Source organism: Carlito syrichta, unplaced genomic scaffold (assembly GCF_000164805.1).
Source record: "Carlito syrichta isolate Samal-C Ts95f unplaced genomic scaffold, Tarsius_syrichta-2.0.1 Scaffold312189, whole genome shotgun sequence".
Lineage (NCBI taxonomy): Eukaryota > Metazoa > Chordata > Mammalia > Primates > Tarsiidae > Carlito > Carlito syrichta.
In genome coordinates this window covers 107,749-125,838 of record NW_007256285.1, presented here as the reverse complement: position 1 = coordinate 125,838, position 18,090 = coordinate 107,749, and the positions used below count along the sequence as shown (strand labels likewise).

The window sequence follows — 18,090 nt, the reverse complement described above, 5'->3', positions numbered from 1 at the left end:
TTTTTAATTAGCAATTGTTTTGTAAATCTGGGTGCTCCTATGTTGGAAGCAAATATATTCAGGATGGATGTTTCTTTCTTATGGATTGAACCTTTTATCATTATGTTCTGACCTTCAGTGTCCTTTTTAACTTTTATTGGTTTAAAGTCTATATTATATTCCATTGTATGGAAATTTCAGTTTGTTTATCCATTCTTGTAGTGAAGTAAATCATGGTTGCTTCCAGCTTTTGATACTTATGAATAAAACTACTGTAAAAAAATAAATTAAGTCTGTTTTGTCTGATATAAGAATAGCTACTACTGCTCTTTTTTGTTTTCTGTTTGCCTGGAAGATCTTTCTCCAGCCCTTTACCTTGAACCTGTGGATATCATTTGCAGTTAGATGGGTTTCCTGAAGGCAGTAGAAGGATAAAGTATTCTTCTTTATCCAATTTGCCATTCTGTGCCTTTCATGTGGCACATTCAGCTCATTCATATTTAAGTTAATTATTGATATTTGGGGTTTTTTTCCTGTTATATTATTATTAAGAGGCTGTTTGCATTTTAGGTTTTGTGGGGTTTTTTCTTTTCTTTTCTTTTTTGAGTTGGAGTCTCATTTTTTCACCCAGGTTGGAGTACAGTGGTACTTGGGAATTGCTGGTATTTTTTTCCAAGTTCTGCCTCATCTGCGAGGGCAGAATTTTCTTTTTTTTTCTTTTTGGTTGTATTGGTTTTTAATCAGGTAAATTTGCTACTGTTGCCTGTCCTTCATTCTCTGGCCTACCTGTGGAGAAGGCAGTAGTAGCAGGAAGAGTGGTGCTCTAGGGGGAGATCATCTGAATCTGCTGCCCCAGTACAGACTGGCAGAAACAGGATGACCCTTTTCTTTATTTCAAAATCTTTCTCCTCAATCTGGGACAGGCTACAGGGGTGCTCCTCCCCAGACTCCTTGTCTTTCATCAGGGTTGGCAGGTGAGCAGGTGGGGCCCTGCAGCTCTGCTCTGATATTTCAGAGGATCTTTGTGTGCAATAGTAGATTTACTAGCTTAATTTTTGTTATGGAATACAATTTTAATTGAGGACTGAACTATGTCAATGATTGAAAAACATTACCCCAAACACCTGTCTTTCCATTCTAGCTCAAGAGTGCTCTCCTGAGGGACACCAGCTTCTTCGAAGTCCTTACAGAAGTGTCCATTTTGACTCATGGCACCTTCAGCAGTCAGCTGTTCAAGACCTGATATGTGACCATTCCCTCTCTCCTGGATGGTATCGATTTCTCATCTTTGACAGACCTGCTGAGATGCCGACCAAATGCGTTGAGGTATTTCAACTACATGTGCTTTTCAGTATGCATTTTTTCATATGAGGCTTGAATCTTCTTACAACCAACGTATTTCTCATGCTGAAATATTAATTTTGTATCAAATTGAGTTAATATGAAAGAGTATTTCCATGTTACCTAGTCCAATAAATATAATTGTATAATAATAAATAATTTAACATCCTAATATAATACTATTTACAAGTAGTTGTTTCCTTATTTGCTTATTTTATATTTTCAAAATTACTAAACAAGTATATCTATCAATCTTTCCTTTGAAATTTCTCTTTTGATTTTAGCATGGAAATGATAATATTAAGAATTATAATCTGGATAACAATTATTAAACCATAGCGATGTAAAAATCACATTATATACATTGTTTCATTTGTACCTCACCATAGCACTCTGAGGTGGGTATTAATTTTCACTGAACACAAAAGAGAAGGATGTTAAGTGCCTTGCCTAAGATCATACATTTAGTAAGTGCCTCAGTTCTTCCAAAACCATATACAGTTTCTTCTTATTATTCCTGGATTAGTTTTCTATTTAATTTTATTTTTCATCTGGAAATGACTTTGGTAATTGCTTCAAGTGAGGCTGTATTTTTTCCAAATTACTAAGCAGTTGCTCAGTTACCAGATTTTTGACAACTTCTTTCTTTTTCCTATTTTTTCTTGCTTCCTGAACTATGCATGAACTTCTTATATATAATTTTTTAAAACAGTTTTTCAGCTGGGCTCAGTGGTTCAGCCTGTAATCCCAGCACTTTGGGAGGCTGAGGTGAGAGAATTGCCTGAGCCTTCGGGTTCAAGACCCACCTGGGCAACTTGGCGAGACCTCATCTCTGCAATAAATCAAAAATTAGCCAGGCATGGTAGTGTGCACCTGTAGTTCCGGCTACTTGGAAGGCTGAGGCGGAAGAATTGCTGGAGTTCAACAGGTTGAGGCTATGGTGACCAGGAGTGTGCCAGTGCACTCCAGTCTGGGTGACAGAGTGAGACTCCAACTCAAAAAATAAATAAAACAGTTTTTCAAGAACTTTTCAAGGTCAATTTGTCTTGGGCTATATGTTACAATGACATCTGTTGATTTATTTTGTCTTTGAATGTATCCAGTATTTTATTAAGTTATCTGAGATGGAATTTCTCTTGTTTACAGTACAAATGTGACAAATATATTAAAGGTATTTACATTGAATAAGGTTCTATTAATTATGAGGTTTGTACTCATACATTTAGTATTCCTTAAAATTGCTTTTATTGTACAATACAGGTACACGTTATTAGATTTTTTTAGATTGGAATTTTAATATTGTAAAAGTTGTTTGGAAAAAATTCAAAGTTGGCATATCTACCCATGTATGAAAGTAAATTGAATTTTCAACTTTTGTTTTCACTGATGCAAAAGATGAACCACTGTGGAACTCAGGCCCCCATCTGGCTGTCTCTGGGAGATTCAGAAACACTGCCATCTCCTGGGGAGATCAAGCAACTGACAGCTTGTGCCACATGGCAGTTTCTGTTTAGCACTATGAAAGACTGCTGTCTCTTTCAAATTCCAGTGTCTGTAAGGAATTGTGGGACATTTTTGGTGTACTTACTACGACCTACTCAGGGATGTATGGGCTATTGCGCAGAAGGTAAGAAAACATTAGCAATACACATGAACTGCTAATGATGGAACTTTGTTGATGTGTTTGTGCCATCCTCCGGATAGGTTGTGTTGAGCTCATGCAAATCTCAGAGACTTGGTCTACCATTATTGCTAGATTGAAGTTAAACTTCTGGTTTAAATTGGCCAGATTTATTTAGGATTCTTTGCTGAGATCTTTAAAGTCCTCAAAAAAATATTTATTGATGGGAAAGTATCAAAGCAGACGTCTCACCATTTTCCCAAACATAATGATTGTGCTAAAAGAAATTCTTTGGTTTCCTTGCCTTCATTCCCCCCTTTAATTAAGAAAAGAAGAATGGAGAGTAAAAGTTATTATGAAAATATGTATTTTGCATGAAACTTACAGTACAGTGGAATGCCTCAGATAGTACATAAAAATAAAGTGACCATAACTCAAGGAATAAAATAAATATTGAGTCCCTACTTTATTAATACATGATTAAATACTTTAATAATTAGATACAAGGAGATAAGGCTCCCTTAAAGGGTTACAAATAATATTCGCAGTCAGTATTCCAGCTAGAAGATACAGTTTAATTCCCTTCATTATAACTGTGGTCTGCACTTAATGACTTGCTTACAAATAATGGGGTATGGAAAGGAAAAAAACAAAAAACAAAAACTAGTGCCTTCACGGTGGAGAACACCAGCAGATATTATATTAATCAAATGACCAAAGTTCATTTTACTATCAATAATGCATGGGGCATCACATATTTCCTGATAGTATGCATCAAGAAGGCACTTCTCTTTGTGGTATTCTTCCCCAAAAGCCATAATCTTAGTCTAATCATGAGAAAGGTCATATAAACCTGAATTAAAGAACGTTCTACAAAATGCCTAACAGTACTCTTCAAAAATCTCAAAATTTATGGAAAATCAGAAGCATGAGAAACTGTCGTAGACTGAAGGAAACCACGCAATGTGATTGATGGGAATAATGCGATGTGATATCCTAGATTGGATATTGGGACAGAGAAGGACATCAAGGAACACTGGTAAAATCAGAATTGAGTCTTTAGTTTATTTAAGAGTACAGTCCTGAGATCAGTGTTTTAGTTGTGACAAGTGTATCACGGTTTTGTAATACATCAACATTTGCAGATGATGGATAAGGGACACAAGGTAACGTTCTCTATTATTTTTGCAAGTTTTATGCAAGTCTAAATTGTTTTAAACTCAAATGTTTATCATAAAACCAAAAATACAATTATTTTGGAAATTGCTGTTATAAATGAATGAAAATTGGTCAACACAAAAAATGAACTGGCACAGGGATGCCATCCTACCGAGGGTGCCCGAGGAAGTCCCTTTTGAGTAACTGATGGATTTGAGCTGAACACTGAAAGAGGGGAATGAGGCAATCATGAAAAGATATGGGGGGGAAAGCATTCCAAGTAGAAATAATAACAAGTGCAAATGTCCTTAGGTAGGTATGAAGATGGCAGTTCAAAGAACTGAAGGACCAACATGGTGACAGGAAAAGAGTAAGTGGATAAATCTTAGGAGATGAGGTCAGAGAGTAAGTAGGGGACAGCATCTGTAGGGTCTGAAGTTCATGGTGAGAATTAGATTTCATTAAACTGCAGCATAAAAGGCTTATGAGATGTGTTAAGCAGATGAACCATATGATCCGAGGATTATATTTAACTGTCATTCCTGCAGTAATTCCAGGAGTTATTGCATTGATTCAATAAAGAGATGATGGTGGCTTCAAGAAGGTGGAGCTGGAAATGGCTTGGTCTTTGGAGATGTAGCTCAAACTCTGGTTATGGGACAGAGGTGAATTTGGCACAAATATCTAGGTGTTTTTTGCTTGAGTAACCAAGAAGGGAAAGACTAGCGGTATAAACACATCAAGTTGAAGGGAGAGAGAAATCAAGAGTTCTGCTTTGGACTATTATCTAAGAGAGGACATGACATACGTAGACACAGAATACACCTCAGACACATGTGCCCTACATTGACCACGGTATTGGTCAATGACATTGACCACAGTATTGATCAGGCTCCCAGAACACACCATCGCTGAGCTCACCACAGGCAATGGAGCTTAATGAAATTTTCTCTGTATTCAACTGTGACTATGAGTTCCTTGAAAAGAATGTGTACTTGACAGGAGATTCTCACGACCTGGTGTCCTGAGCAAAACAGGATTCAACAAATGCATATTCTATAGCAGTGTCTAATAGCTCTAGTGCCCTAGTTCCTCAGATGTGAAAAGCTCAAAACAGGAAGAAACTATACAATGGCAATTTTTGCTTGGGCCTGTTTAGACAATGGTGATGCTAATACATGGGGGGATTTATCCTACAGTTTTGGGAGAAGGGTGTGTGAACTCATGTATGACCAGTTATGGGAGAGACACAACCTGCAGTGTGTTATCTGGGCTCAACCATGTGTAGGAGACTGAAAGTGCTGGGAGATACTGTTGCAAACAGAGTTAGCAAAGTGGGTGAACACTTGATTCAGTCAAGAGTAACAGTTATTTGAGTATCGCTTACTGACATTTTCATCCTGAGGTTAGACTCCCTCTACTCTCAAACCCAACATAACACAGATACAACAAAACAAGGAAAACAGTTTAGTTGGGTAGTGTAAATAGTTAAAACACAACATGTTTTGGGTTTTAATAACCAAATATATACATATATTGTAAATGTTTAAACTCAAAAATCATTTTGCTCAACATAGCTATACAATTTGAACCAGTAGTGTTATAAAAATTAATTATTTTAAGTTTCTAGCATTTTTACATCTCAAAAATCTGTCTCTTAAGGCCAGCAAAGTAATAACGATAGGTTTTCTTCCATGGTTAATTACTTCTTTTAGTTAAAAATTCAACATAATAATTTTAATGTTTTGGGGAGTTTGTAATGCATTATTTCTTTCTTAAAAACAATGACACACATCCCAATTTCACATTCTGTTATTGCTACCATAGTATTTCCAAATGATTTCTAAGGTTGATATATGTATATCATCATTGACCATAATCTCTAAGCAAATAAGATATTACTGTCTACATAGTAATAGAGACTAAGGAAAATAATGTTTTCAACATATTTTATTATTTTAGTGTTTTTGGAATACATGCTACATTTATGGAAAGCAGATTTGTTTAGATTTACTTTACTGATTGCAAGGCAATAGTTCTATCTTTATTTTTATCTCTTTAAAAAATATGTTTTGAGTCAAGGTATCACCCTGTCGCCTAGGCTGGAGTGCAATGGCTGCCAAGGCTGGCAATTCTAGCTTTAAAAAAGAAAAATAAAGTTGTTTACTAATAAGATGAAAACAATAAATGTATAAATTGTGTTATTTTGAGAGAGTACTTATTGGCAACATCCCACACATGTAATAATAAAGTATCCGTTATTTCGTATTTATATACTGCTGGAGTCATATTTATCTTCTAACCAACACAGCAGGTCCTTAGTATAGAGGGGTGAGCAAACAAAGTGTAGTCCCTTCCCTCGACACAGAACATTTATGCAATTACAAATCACAGTTAATGTTATGAATGGAAAGATTAAAAATTGCTGTTGAAGAGAATACCGGAGGAGAGGAGAGGATGTCACCATTAGTGAGCTATCACCAGAAAAAGGCACCTCTGACAATGGTGCATTGATGCTGCCAGCCTGAGGTCAGATAGAGTGAGGGGAAAAGCCTCCTAAACAACCTCAGCAGGTGACAGGGCTCTGGAGCAATGAGAACATGGTGTGCTCACAAGAACAGAAGCCGTATGGAATGTTAGACTCAGAGAGTGAGGAGGACATTGACAGACGTGGGTCTGGAAGGGCAGGAAGGCCCTTAGGAAACTCCGCACTTTGTACTCTACGCATCCAGAACTCTGTGGAGGTTTATCCTGAGTGAGTGAGCTGCAAACTTTCCCACTCCCTCCCTGCTGTGCAGCTAAACCTGGTTGAGAGCCGTCTGTTTACCAAGGAAGGACAGCAGCTGCTCCATTGAGTACAGCTGGTGCCAGCCACGGGAAAGAGAAAATCCAGAGAGATGCATCAGCCTCCCTGGGCGGCCAAGATGAGAGATTTTGAAAAACTTTCCCTCATTGAGTACTCTTGTCATAAAAAAAAATAGTTAATTTTTGTAAACCTTCCTATACGATTATCAAATGTTTGTGGAAAATTCTCTAGGTGTTTCATGGAAAAACCAATGCTATATCTATGTTAGTTGAAGAAACATTGACAGCTATTAAAGATGAAAACGAAACTTTCACATCAGGGAATACCATCAAATACCCACAATCACTTCAACAGAAATGTTATGTTTACCCTCAATTAAGAAACACGATATTTATTTAATTTTCAGGCTGAGAGTCATTTTCTTTTTTTAAACAATTTTTTTTAAATTTTAAAGATGTGGGGTACAATTCAGGGTTAGGTATACAAATGTTGATTATGCAGGTACCCTTGTTGATGAGGTGTGCCCCTTTCTCCCCTAGCAGTTTCCCTCAACTACCAATCCCACCCTCCTCCCCTGGCCGTTTCCCACTACTGCCAATCCCTTTCTTATAGTATTATGATAATTAAGAAACATAATATTTAAAATTTGCATTTCATGACACTCCCTCCAAAGATATATTTTCTGTTTTAATGTCACTAACACCCACTCAATTTCTTAACCTGTATTATTCAAAATTACCTCTCTTATTCTCCACATTCAAATCCTACAAATATTTAGGGAGGGATAATTTATCTGAAACAACTGTTATTTTTCACTCTTAATGGATGCATTATTAAGCAGACATATACATGAATTATTCTTTCTGATTTGTCAATAAAAGCTTGCCTTGAAATACCATTTAGAACTGCATGAATTAGACCGCATGGACAACAAACAAAAATGACGGTCACTTAATCTGCTTAAGAGTTTCTTTCTCTTGCTTACCAAGTATCTGGAGCAGGTGTTCACTGCTGGTGGTGATGTGGCCACTTTACAATGTCAGACTGAGGCCTTTGCAATTCACTAATCCTTTCCTTCATGGTGACAGGATGAGGCTCCAGTTTTAGCCTTTTTATCTGCATTTAGAGAGGATAAAAGGAAAAGTTCAAAAGGTGAAAGAGGGCTTGTGCTAACTGAAACTTACTTCCTTTTAAGGCGCTTATTTGGAAAAAGTCTTATCACTGCTATTTAGAGGAATTCACAGGCTCCTCCTTATCTTCAAAGGCAGTCTGTGAAACGGCACTTATTACTTGGACATATTGCTGCCTCTAGCCAATAGTCCCTGTTTGACTGGGAACCGTAATATTTTATTTAAAAATCACCAAAACTACAAAAATTAGAGAATAAAAATTTCACTTTAACAGTCTATTCCCATGAAGATGTTTTGTGTCTTATCATTCATATATGTGTGTATGTATCCACCCAATTTATCAACGCTTAGAGATTTCTAGAAGCCAAATAAGAAAAGAAACATTAATTCAAGGTCATACTTGTAATCAAAGCCATTCTAACAAAAATATCATATGTTTAGAAAGTTATTTCCTTAGAAAAATTTATAGAAATTTACATTTTAAAAAAAACACTTTCTGTATTTCTCTATAGAAGGCTATTTAGGTCCTTATACTACATGCGAGGTAGTATTATATTAGTTAAAAGTAGACTATGATAATTTGAAGATATATACTATGAACTCCAAAGCACCTATTCAAATAAAACAAAACATAACTAATCAGTCAACAAAAGATATAAAATGGAGTTATAAAATAGACTCAATTTTTCAAATGCAACAAAAGATGAAAAATGGAACAAACCACTGATAAACAGAAAACAGACAGTAACCTGGTAGATTTAAACCTTACAAGATCCACAATAGCATTAAATATGTATGATCTAAACACCCGTATTTAAAGGCGGAAATTTTCACATTGGATAAAAAAGCAAGACCCCACTATAGGCTGCCTAAAAAATCTCACTCCAAATATGAAGAAAAATGAATTCAAAAGTATAGGAATAGATGATATACCTAGGTAACACTAATTACAATATATGTCTCTCAATATTAGACAAAGTAGACTAAAGAACAAAGAATATTGCAGGAAAAACAAAGGTCACTTTCTAATGTAAAATATTCCATTTAACAAGAGAACATAACAATTTCAGTGATTATGTACCTAACAACAGATTCAAACTACATGAAGCAAAACTGATGGGTTTGTAAGGAGAAACATAAATCTACAATTATTATTGGAGATTAACCCATATATATCAATAATTGAGTACACAGACAGAGAAATAGCAAAAATGAAGGAGACAAGCACACTCTATCAACCAATTTGGCCTCAGTGACAAGAAGAAAAGATTCTAGTGTCACAGCCATTTCCCCCAAGTGCATATGAAACATATACTATAATAAGCCACATTTTGAGTTCTACATTAAAAAAAAATTGAAGTTTATTAAAATTTAAACACACTAAGCTGGGTATAGTGGCTAATGCCTATAATCCCAGCACTTTGGGAGCCAAGGTGAGAGGATTGCCTGAGACCACGGGTTCGAGATCAGCCTGGACAACTTGATGAGACCTTATCTCTGCAATAAATGAAAAAATCAGCTGGATGTTGTGGCGTGCACCTGTAGTTCCAGCTACTAGGAGGGCTGAGGTGGAAGTATTGCCTAAACCCAGCAGGTCGAGGCTGTGGTGGCTGTGAGCATGCCATTGTACTCCAGCCTGGGTGACAGAGTGAGTCTCCAACTCAAATAAATAAATAAAATTTAAACACACTAAGTGTCTATATTGGAAAATAAGAAAGGTCACAAATTAAAGACCTCAGTATGTACGCTGTGTCTAGAAAAAGAAGTACAAGTGAGACAGAGTAAGAAGATGAAAGCAAATAATCAGAACAGAAACTCATGAATGAGATTAAATGAAAACAATAGAGAAAATTTAATATTAAAAATTGATTATTTGAGAAATTTACTAAAATTAATAATTCTCTAGCCAGTCTGATGAATTAAAGGAAAAGACAAGAAAGAAATCACCAGTATCAGAATAAGAGTGGTAATGTAATTCCAAGTACTACAGATATTACAGGAACAAAAAAGGATTGTTATGAACAATACTATGCAGGTACAATGGCCTTATATCTATTAAGGGAATTATACTCCTAGTTAGAATCTTACAAATCTTTACTGTGCTATGATGCGGATCAAGCATCTCTCCCTGTGTACAGCTTTCATTGTGCTGACTCAGGCTTAACCGTACAACCCAACCACATTCCACTGCTGTACTTTGGACATCAAGTGTTACACTTCTCATACGCTTTGAAATTAGTTTTCTACTTCTCTGCTTCCTTTCTTGACAACTACTACTTTATGGTAGTTTAGTAATTAGCGTACAATTGCATCAGGAGGAAACAAAAGGTTGGAACCAAAATGATTCATTCTTTCTTTGCTAACATTTTCTAGGGATTCTTAATTGTCTAATCCTGAGATTAAATCTTTGAGCCAGAGTGCTGGCTGGATTCCTATAAAAGTAACTGGGAAAAGCAAATAGAAAGAACAGAAGACTAAAAAATTCAAGCACACATTGATAGCATCAGTGTGTTTCATTACTTAATAATTCAGATTCAAATTTAAAACCAAGATATTGAAGCAATGATTATTTTAAAATATGACCCCGTATCATATTCATTTGATCTCATCCCTAAAGAGAAAAAAAATTGTATTATGAAAAAAAAAATAAAGAAAACAACTAAGAAAGTCTTAGCCTATATTAAAGCATATTTCTCCAAGAAATTGTCATTTTGGCAATATGCACATTTATATCTTTATGCTCAGATCAGTAAGTATACAAACCTTTATTTTTGGCAGCTGTTTCTGATGCAAAAGTATACCCATGCGGCCCTGAAGAAATCGAAATCGGTGGTGCCTGTGTTCGTAAGTATAACATTTCCTTTTTAAATAATGTGTTTATAAGCTGGTCATTTTAATAACTACTTATGTTCTGTGGCTTTAGTTGTTGGATTGCGCTGCTATTTGACATAGCCACTGTCTAGTGGATATCAAGAATAAAAATAACTTTATTGTGCCTTATGAAACAGTCCTAGTGTTGACCGAGGTACAGAGAACTAGGCAAATGTGTGTATATTGGTAGAATCTTTCATGAAAAATTTATTTCAACATTTAAAAAAATCCCCATGTATTTTTACTTAGCAATTCTATGATCAAAAATCTGTCTTGGAAAACAATTTAAGGTAGTGTTCAAGCATAATATTTACAACATAATTTTTCTAATAACGTGAAAAGAGAAAAAAACTGCAAATACCCAATAACTGCTGATTGATACAATATTTCTGATATATAAATAATGATAAAATATTTTGCAAACACCAGCAAAATGTAGGAGTAAATTCATTGGCATTAAAAGATATTCATGGTATGATAGCTAAGAAATCAGATTATGTAGTATAATATCATATTTTAAGGAAAGACTGCATTTGTATTAAATAAGATAAATATCAATGATATAATAGTATTCAAAAATTTTCCCTGCCTTTTAACATATGCTTTTCATTTTCTATTTTTTTGTGTATTAAAGTTATTTCAAATATTAAGAAATCTCCCTACTAAATATTCCTTAAAATAAATCACTCTGAATAGATTACATAAGTGATAAAATGGGTGCCACTTACCTACAGGATGGTTAGACATTAAAATTATTTATTGAAACTGTTTTCTTTCTTTTCTTTTTTTTTTTTTTTACATTTCACGTTGTTTATTTTCCCTCTCCTCTTTTTTTGTTTTCATTCTATACACTGCAAATTGTTGTAATCCACAGATTAATTTCTTTTCCTCATGTTGAATTCTTTCTTTCTTTTTATTTTTATTTTAAAATTGTGGGTACAATTCAGGGTTAGGTATACAATTACTCATTGTGCAGGTACCTTTGTTGATGAGATGTGTCCCCTTTTCCACAGGCAGATTTTGACTACTGTCAATCCCACCTCTCCACCCACCCCCGTAGTTTCACGCTACTGTCAATCCTTTTCCTGTAGTATTATGGTAGTTGTTCAAGGTCCACTTATGAGTGAGAACATGTGATACTCAGTTCTTTGCTTCTGTGAAAGATCACTCAGTATTATAGACTCTAATTCCATTCAGGTTGCTGCTAAGTTCATGATTTTGTTCTTCTTTATTACTGTGTAATATTCCATTGTGTATATGTACCACATTTTTTTAATCCAGTCCTCTTTTGATGGGCAACACGGTTGGTTCCATGTTCTTGCTATTGTGAACAATGCTGCGATAAACATACATGTGCAGGTATCTCTTTTGTATAGTGATTTGAGTTCTTTCAGGTATATTTCCAGTAGGGGGATTGCGGGGTCGTATGAAAGGTCAGTTTTTAGAACTTTTAGGAATGGCCACACTGTTTTCCACAGAGGCTGTACTAGTTTGCACTCCCATCAACAGTGTAGAAGTGTTCCCTTTTGGCCACATCCTCTCCAACATCTGTTATTTTTTGAGTTATCGATGATGGTCATTCTGACTGGAGTTAAGTGGTATCTCAGTGTAGTTTTAATTTGCATCTCCTTGATGACTAGTGAGGCTGAACATCTTTTCATGTATCTGTTGGCTGCTCCTATGTCTTCTTTTGAGAACGGTCTATTCATATCTTTTGCCCACTTTGTAATGGGGCTGTTTGTTTTTTTCTTTTCAGCACATTTGAGTTCCTTGTAGATCCTAGATGTTAGGCCTTTGTCAGACATGGAGGTGGCAAATATTTTTTTCCCAGTCTGTGGGCTGTCTCCCTGCTCTCTTGATGATTTCTTTGGCTTTGTAGAAGCTTGTCAGTTTGATGAGGTCCCACCTGTCTATCTTATCTTTTATGGCTTGGGCATTTCGAGTTTTGATCACGAATTGGTTGCCAGTTCCAACATCTGTAAGAGTGTATCCTGCATTTTCTAAGCTTCTTATAGTTTGAGGTTTTACATTTAGGTCTCTGATCCACTTAGAGTTAATTTTTGGGTATGGGGATAGTTAGGGGTCCCAATGCAATCTTCTGCATGCGGTCAACCAGTTTCCCCACCACCATTTACTGAATAGGTTCTCATCTCCCCAGTGGTTGGTGGTGGAGGCTTTATCAAAGATGAGTTGGTTGAGAAATTGAAATTTTGCTTCTGGAATCTCAGTTCTATTCCATTGGTCTATATGCCTGTTCTTGTACCAATACCGGGCTGTTTTGATTATTGTAGCTTTATAATAAAGTTTAAAGTCTGGGAGTGTGATACCTCCTGCTTTTTTTTTTTTTTTGCTGAAGATTGTTCTGGCTATTCTTATTTCCATATGAATTCCTTCCTGTATTGTTGTTTCTAGGTCTGAGAAGAATGTTACTGGTAATTTGATGGGTATTACATTAAATCTGTAGATTGCCTTAGGTAGAATGGATGTTTTAAAAATATTGATCCTTCCAATCCATGAGCATGGAATATTTTTCCACTTGTTTGTGTCATCATTTTCTTAGTCACCTGGAATATTTTCAACAGGATTGCTGTAAGTTCCTCCTTGTATGTTTTTTGTTTGTTTGTTTGTTTGAGTTTGAGTCTCGCTCTGTCACCCAGACTGGAGCACAATGGCTGCTCCCGGCCACCGCAGCCTCGACCTGCTGGGCTTCGGCGATCCTTCCGCCTCAGCCTTCCAAGTAGCTGGAACTACAGGTGCGCGCTACCATACCCGGCTAATTTTTCAATTTATTGTAGAGATGAGATCTCACCATGTTGCCCGGGAGGGTCTCGAACCCGTGGGCTCAGGCAATCCACTCACCTCAGCCTCCCAAAGGCGCGGGATTACAGGCTGAGCCACCGAGCCTGGCCTCCTTGTATGTTTTGTAGAATTCTTCTGGAAAGCCTTCTGGTCTAGAGCTTTTTTTTAAGGTATTTTCTTATGACATAGTCTATTTCCTGGATTGTTATTAGTCTATTTAGGGTCTCAATTTTTTCTTGTTTCAGCCTAGGGAAGTTGTGTGATGTCAGAAAGTCCTCCATTTCCTCTAGGTTTTCAAGTTTGTTTCCATATAAGTGTACATAGTAGTCTCTGATAATCTTTTGTATTTCTTCAGGGTCAGATATGACTTCATCTTTTGTGTTTCTGACTGTGTTTATTTGGGTTTTTTCTCTCTTTTTTTTTTGGTCAGTCTAACTAGAGGAGCATCAGTCTTGTTTATCCTTTCAAAAAACCAGCCTTTGTTTTGTTGATTTTTTTGTTCATTTGTTTTATTTTCTTTCTTCTATGTCCCGAATTTGGGCTTTTATTTTGGTGATCTGGATTCTTCTGCTGAAATTAGGATTTGGATGATCTTGCTTTTCCAGCTTCCTTAGGTGACTTGTTAGGCTGTTAACTTGTGAACTTTCCATTTTCTTCATGTGTGTTTGTAGAGATATGAATTCCCCTCTTACTATCACTTCATGGTATCCCAGAGATTTTGGTAAGATTTTCTTCATTTTCATTTGTTTCCAGGTATCTTTTAATCTCTGTTTTGATTTCTGTGTTGACCCAGGAGTTGCTTGGCATCATGCTGTTTAGTGTCCACGTCTTGTGGGTTTTGGGGGGAGCTTGTTGGTGCTGATATTTATTTTTATTCCACTGTGGTCAGAGAAGGTACATGGCAAAATTTCAATCTTTTGAAATTTATTTATGTTGATTTACGGCCAATGATGTGGTCAATCTTAGAGTACATTCCATGCAGTGAAGAATAGAATGTATATTCTATGCTCATTGGATGGAGTTTTCTGTAGGTATCAATTAAGTCCATTTGGTCAAGAGTCATATTGAGGTTCCTGATCTCCTTGCTGATTTTTTAATCTGATGATCTATCTAGGGTTGTGAGTGGGGTATTGAAGTCTTCAACTATGATTGTGTTAGAGTCAATATCTTTTTTAAGTTTGCCTAGAAGCTGCTTTATGAAAGTTGGTGCTCCTATGTTGGGTGCATATATGTTTAGGATGGATATTTCTTGTTGATGGATTGAACCTTTTATCACTATGTAGTGACCTTCTGTATCTTTTAAAATTTTTGATAGGTTAAAGGGTATTTTGTCTGAAATTAAGATTGCAACTCTTCCTTTCTTTTGTGTTTCATTTGCCTGAAATTTTGCTTCCCATCCTCTTACTTTGAGTCTGTGAGTGTCCCTTCCGGTGAGATGAGTCTCTTGGAGACAATATATTGTCACCTCATGTTATTTTATCCATTTTACCATTCTGTGCCTTTTCAGTGGTGCATTTAGTCCATTCACATGCAGGCTAATTATTGAAATGTGAGAGTTTATCCCTGTCATGAGGTTCTTATTGAGTTGTTGTTCCTGTTTGTTTGTTATCTTTCCTTTGATTTTTGAGATGGTTCATGTGTGTTTTCAGTCTTTTCCCTGTACTCTTGTGAAGACAGTTGTCATTCTTTTTTCCTTTTCTTCTGTGTTTAAGTGTTTCTTGTAGAGGTGGTCTGGAGACAGCTTAAGTTCTTAGGGATTGGATGTCTGGGAAAGATTTTAATTCTCCCTCGCTGATAAAGCTTAGCTTAACTGGGTAGCTTATTCTTGGTTGAAATTATTTATCTTTGAGAATTTTGAAGATTGGGCTCCAAGCTCTCCTAGCTTGAAGTGTTTCTATAGATAAATCTGCTGCTATTTTAATTGGTCTTCCCTGATAGGTAATCTGACTTTTTCTCTTGCTGCCTTTAGGATTTTTTCTTTTGTACTTTGTTTAGGCAAATTATTATGTGTCTGGGAGTTTGTCTTCTCATTTGTTGACTTGGAGGGGTTCTCTGAACCTCTTGTGTTTGAATTTTTACATCACTGATGAGATGAGGGAAGTTTTCTTGAATAATTTCATGGAATGTTTGTTCCAGGGTGTTCTCTGTCTCTCTTTCTGCCACAGGAAGTCCAATTACTCATAGATTTGGTCTCTTGAAGTATTCACTCATCTCTTGAAGGTTTTGTTCTGTCTTTTAAAGCTTCTTTTCTATTTTTGACAGTTTGGGTTAGTTCTATATTTTGGTCCTCAAACGCTGAGATTCTTTCTTCTGCTTGGTTAATTCTGCTTTCCATGTTTATTAGCTTGCTATTTATTTCAATCACAGTATGCTTTACTGCTGTTATCTCAGTTATCAATTCCTTCCTATTTTCCTCTTGTCTTCTCCTCAATTCTTTAAATTCTCTCTATTAATGTCTTGATGTCTGGGTTTGTAGTATATGACCAGTCATTCTGGGGGCTCTTCATTGTTTGCATTCCAAAGTCTTTTTTCTCAGTGACTGACCTCCCAGGGGTCTGTGTGAGAACTGTATTCTTCTTTTGGTTTTTCTTCTTTTGTGTAGATTTTCCTCCCCACTTTTTCCTTTCCCTCCCTTCTTTAATTCTGTTGCTCAGGGATGGTGAAGTTGCTTTCACTTCTGTTTGCTCAATCTCCTATTCTTCCTTATGTGAATTTTCTAACTTTGCTCAATTCTGAAGCTGGACTGTGGGTTGGGGGGTATACTTTTTTGCAGTTTTAAGATTCAATTGACGGGGGAGCTGTGATTCAAAATCTATCTGCAGATCCCAGTATCTACTGACAGGTGTATGGATACCCTGGTACCTGCTTCCCACTGCCTTACAATCTGTCCATGCAGTGGGGAGTATAGGTTTGTTCCCTGAAAGCAGAATGAGGTAAGAAAAAGGAAAAGAATGGAATAGGGAAGGAGGAGGGGAAAAGGAAAGTAGAGAGAGAGAAGAGTAAGAGGGAAAGCAGATAAATGTACCGACTAACAAATGAAAAGAGAAACACACACAGAAAAGATAAAAGAAACTAAAAACGTACAACCAACCCACCTCCTTACTGATGTACTATTCCCCTACACAAACATGAAGTCTTAGGTCCCAAGTTGGAGGCTGGGCAGAGCTGAGCGGAGCTGGGTGGGGCAGTGCAGGTCTCTGCCTGGTCTTGGGGCTCCAGCTGATCTCTGGGCACTTGGCTGGGGGTGGGGAGCTGGGGGGAGGTGGAGTGTAAGACAGCCAGGCACTGCAGGTCTGCCTGGGCAGGTGGTACAGCTGGAGAGGGAGCTCGAAGCTTCAGGGACAGGAGCCAAGAGCCGCCCTCAGTGAGGGTGGTGGCGGCGGTAGTGGCGGCGGTGGTGGCAGACCAGTCGCATGGGGCCAGTGTCTTCCTGCCTGCAGGCGGCTTGCTTTGCTGGGTGAAGAGCAGGCTGGCAGTAGTGGGAGCAGCAGCCACCTTATGTCCCAATTTGGAGGCTGGGTGGAGCTGCGTGGGGGCAATGCAGGTCTCTGCCTGGTCTCAGGGCTCCAACTGATCTCTGGTCCCAGTGGCCAGGGGCCCAGCTGGGAGAGGTGGAGTGTGAGACAGTCGGGACCTGCGTGTCGGCCTGTCTCAGGGTGGCACAGGGCCAGGGGAGTGGTGCAGTCAAGGATGGTGCCTGGAGCTCCATGGGCCAGGAGCCAAGGGCCGCCCGGGTGGGCGGGGGTGGGATGTGGCCCACTGCACAGCAGCAGCTGAGCAGTGCATGGGATCGAATTCCTCCAGGCCACAGGTTTGCATGGCTGATGGAAGAGCAGGCTGTTTACGGCAGGAGGAAAGCAAGAGTCTTTATGAACACTCACTTTCACAGCGACTCTCTCAGTCCAGTGTTTCCCGTCATCATCTTGCCGGAAGTTCTCTGAAACAGTCTTTTCATGGGGACTGTTAACCAAATCTGTTAATTTAAAATGAAGAATTGTTGACATATAATTATTAGAGTTAACAAATTGCTTTATATGGTGAAATAAGCGATAATGACATGAACTAAATCAGGATAAATCATGTAATGCTCAGATATAAGAGCTAAAAGTGAATATGCTTTGTGTTATATAGAGACTTTTATCATCTCAAAATAAATCACTCTAAGTTGATTTTCCATTCCCTATTCTATGTTCTATTCCAAACAGTTTTTCCAATCTCTTTCTTCTGTATTATTTAAACAAGTTGTTATTATATCTGAAAGTATCTGTTTAATTAGACTCTGTGATTTAAGTTCTTAAAAAATTAGAACAAACCAGGCTTGGTGGCTCAGCCTGTAACCCCGCGCCTTTGGGAGGCTGAGGTGAGTGGATTGCCTGAGCCCACGG

At 37.3% G+C, this 18,090-nt stretch overlaps 1 protein-coding gene across 1 annotated transcript in view; it reads left to right on the top strand.

Moving 5' to 3' along the window:
* The first annotated feature begins 1,126 nt into the window (after positions 1–1,126).
* The window catches only part of VWDE (von Willebrand factor D and EGF domains), an 81,329-nt gene continuing 64,365 nt past the window's right edge, over positions 1,127–18,090 (top strand). The window contains exons 1-3 of the mRNA XM_021718407.1: positions 1,127–1,305; positions 2,716–2,947; positions 10,814–10,879. Of these exons, the coding sequence (XP_021574082.1) occupies positions 1,285–1,305; positions 2,716–2,947; positions 10,814–10,879 (319 nt within the window). The 5' untranslated portion in view covers positions 1,127–1,284. The remainder of the gene's footprint in view (positions 1,306–2,715; positions 2,948–10,813; positions 10,880–18,090) is intronic.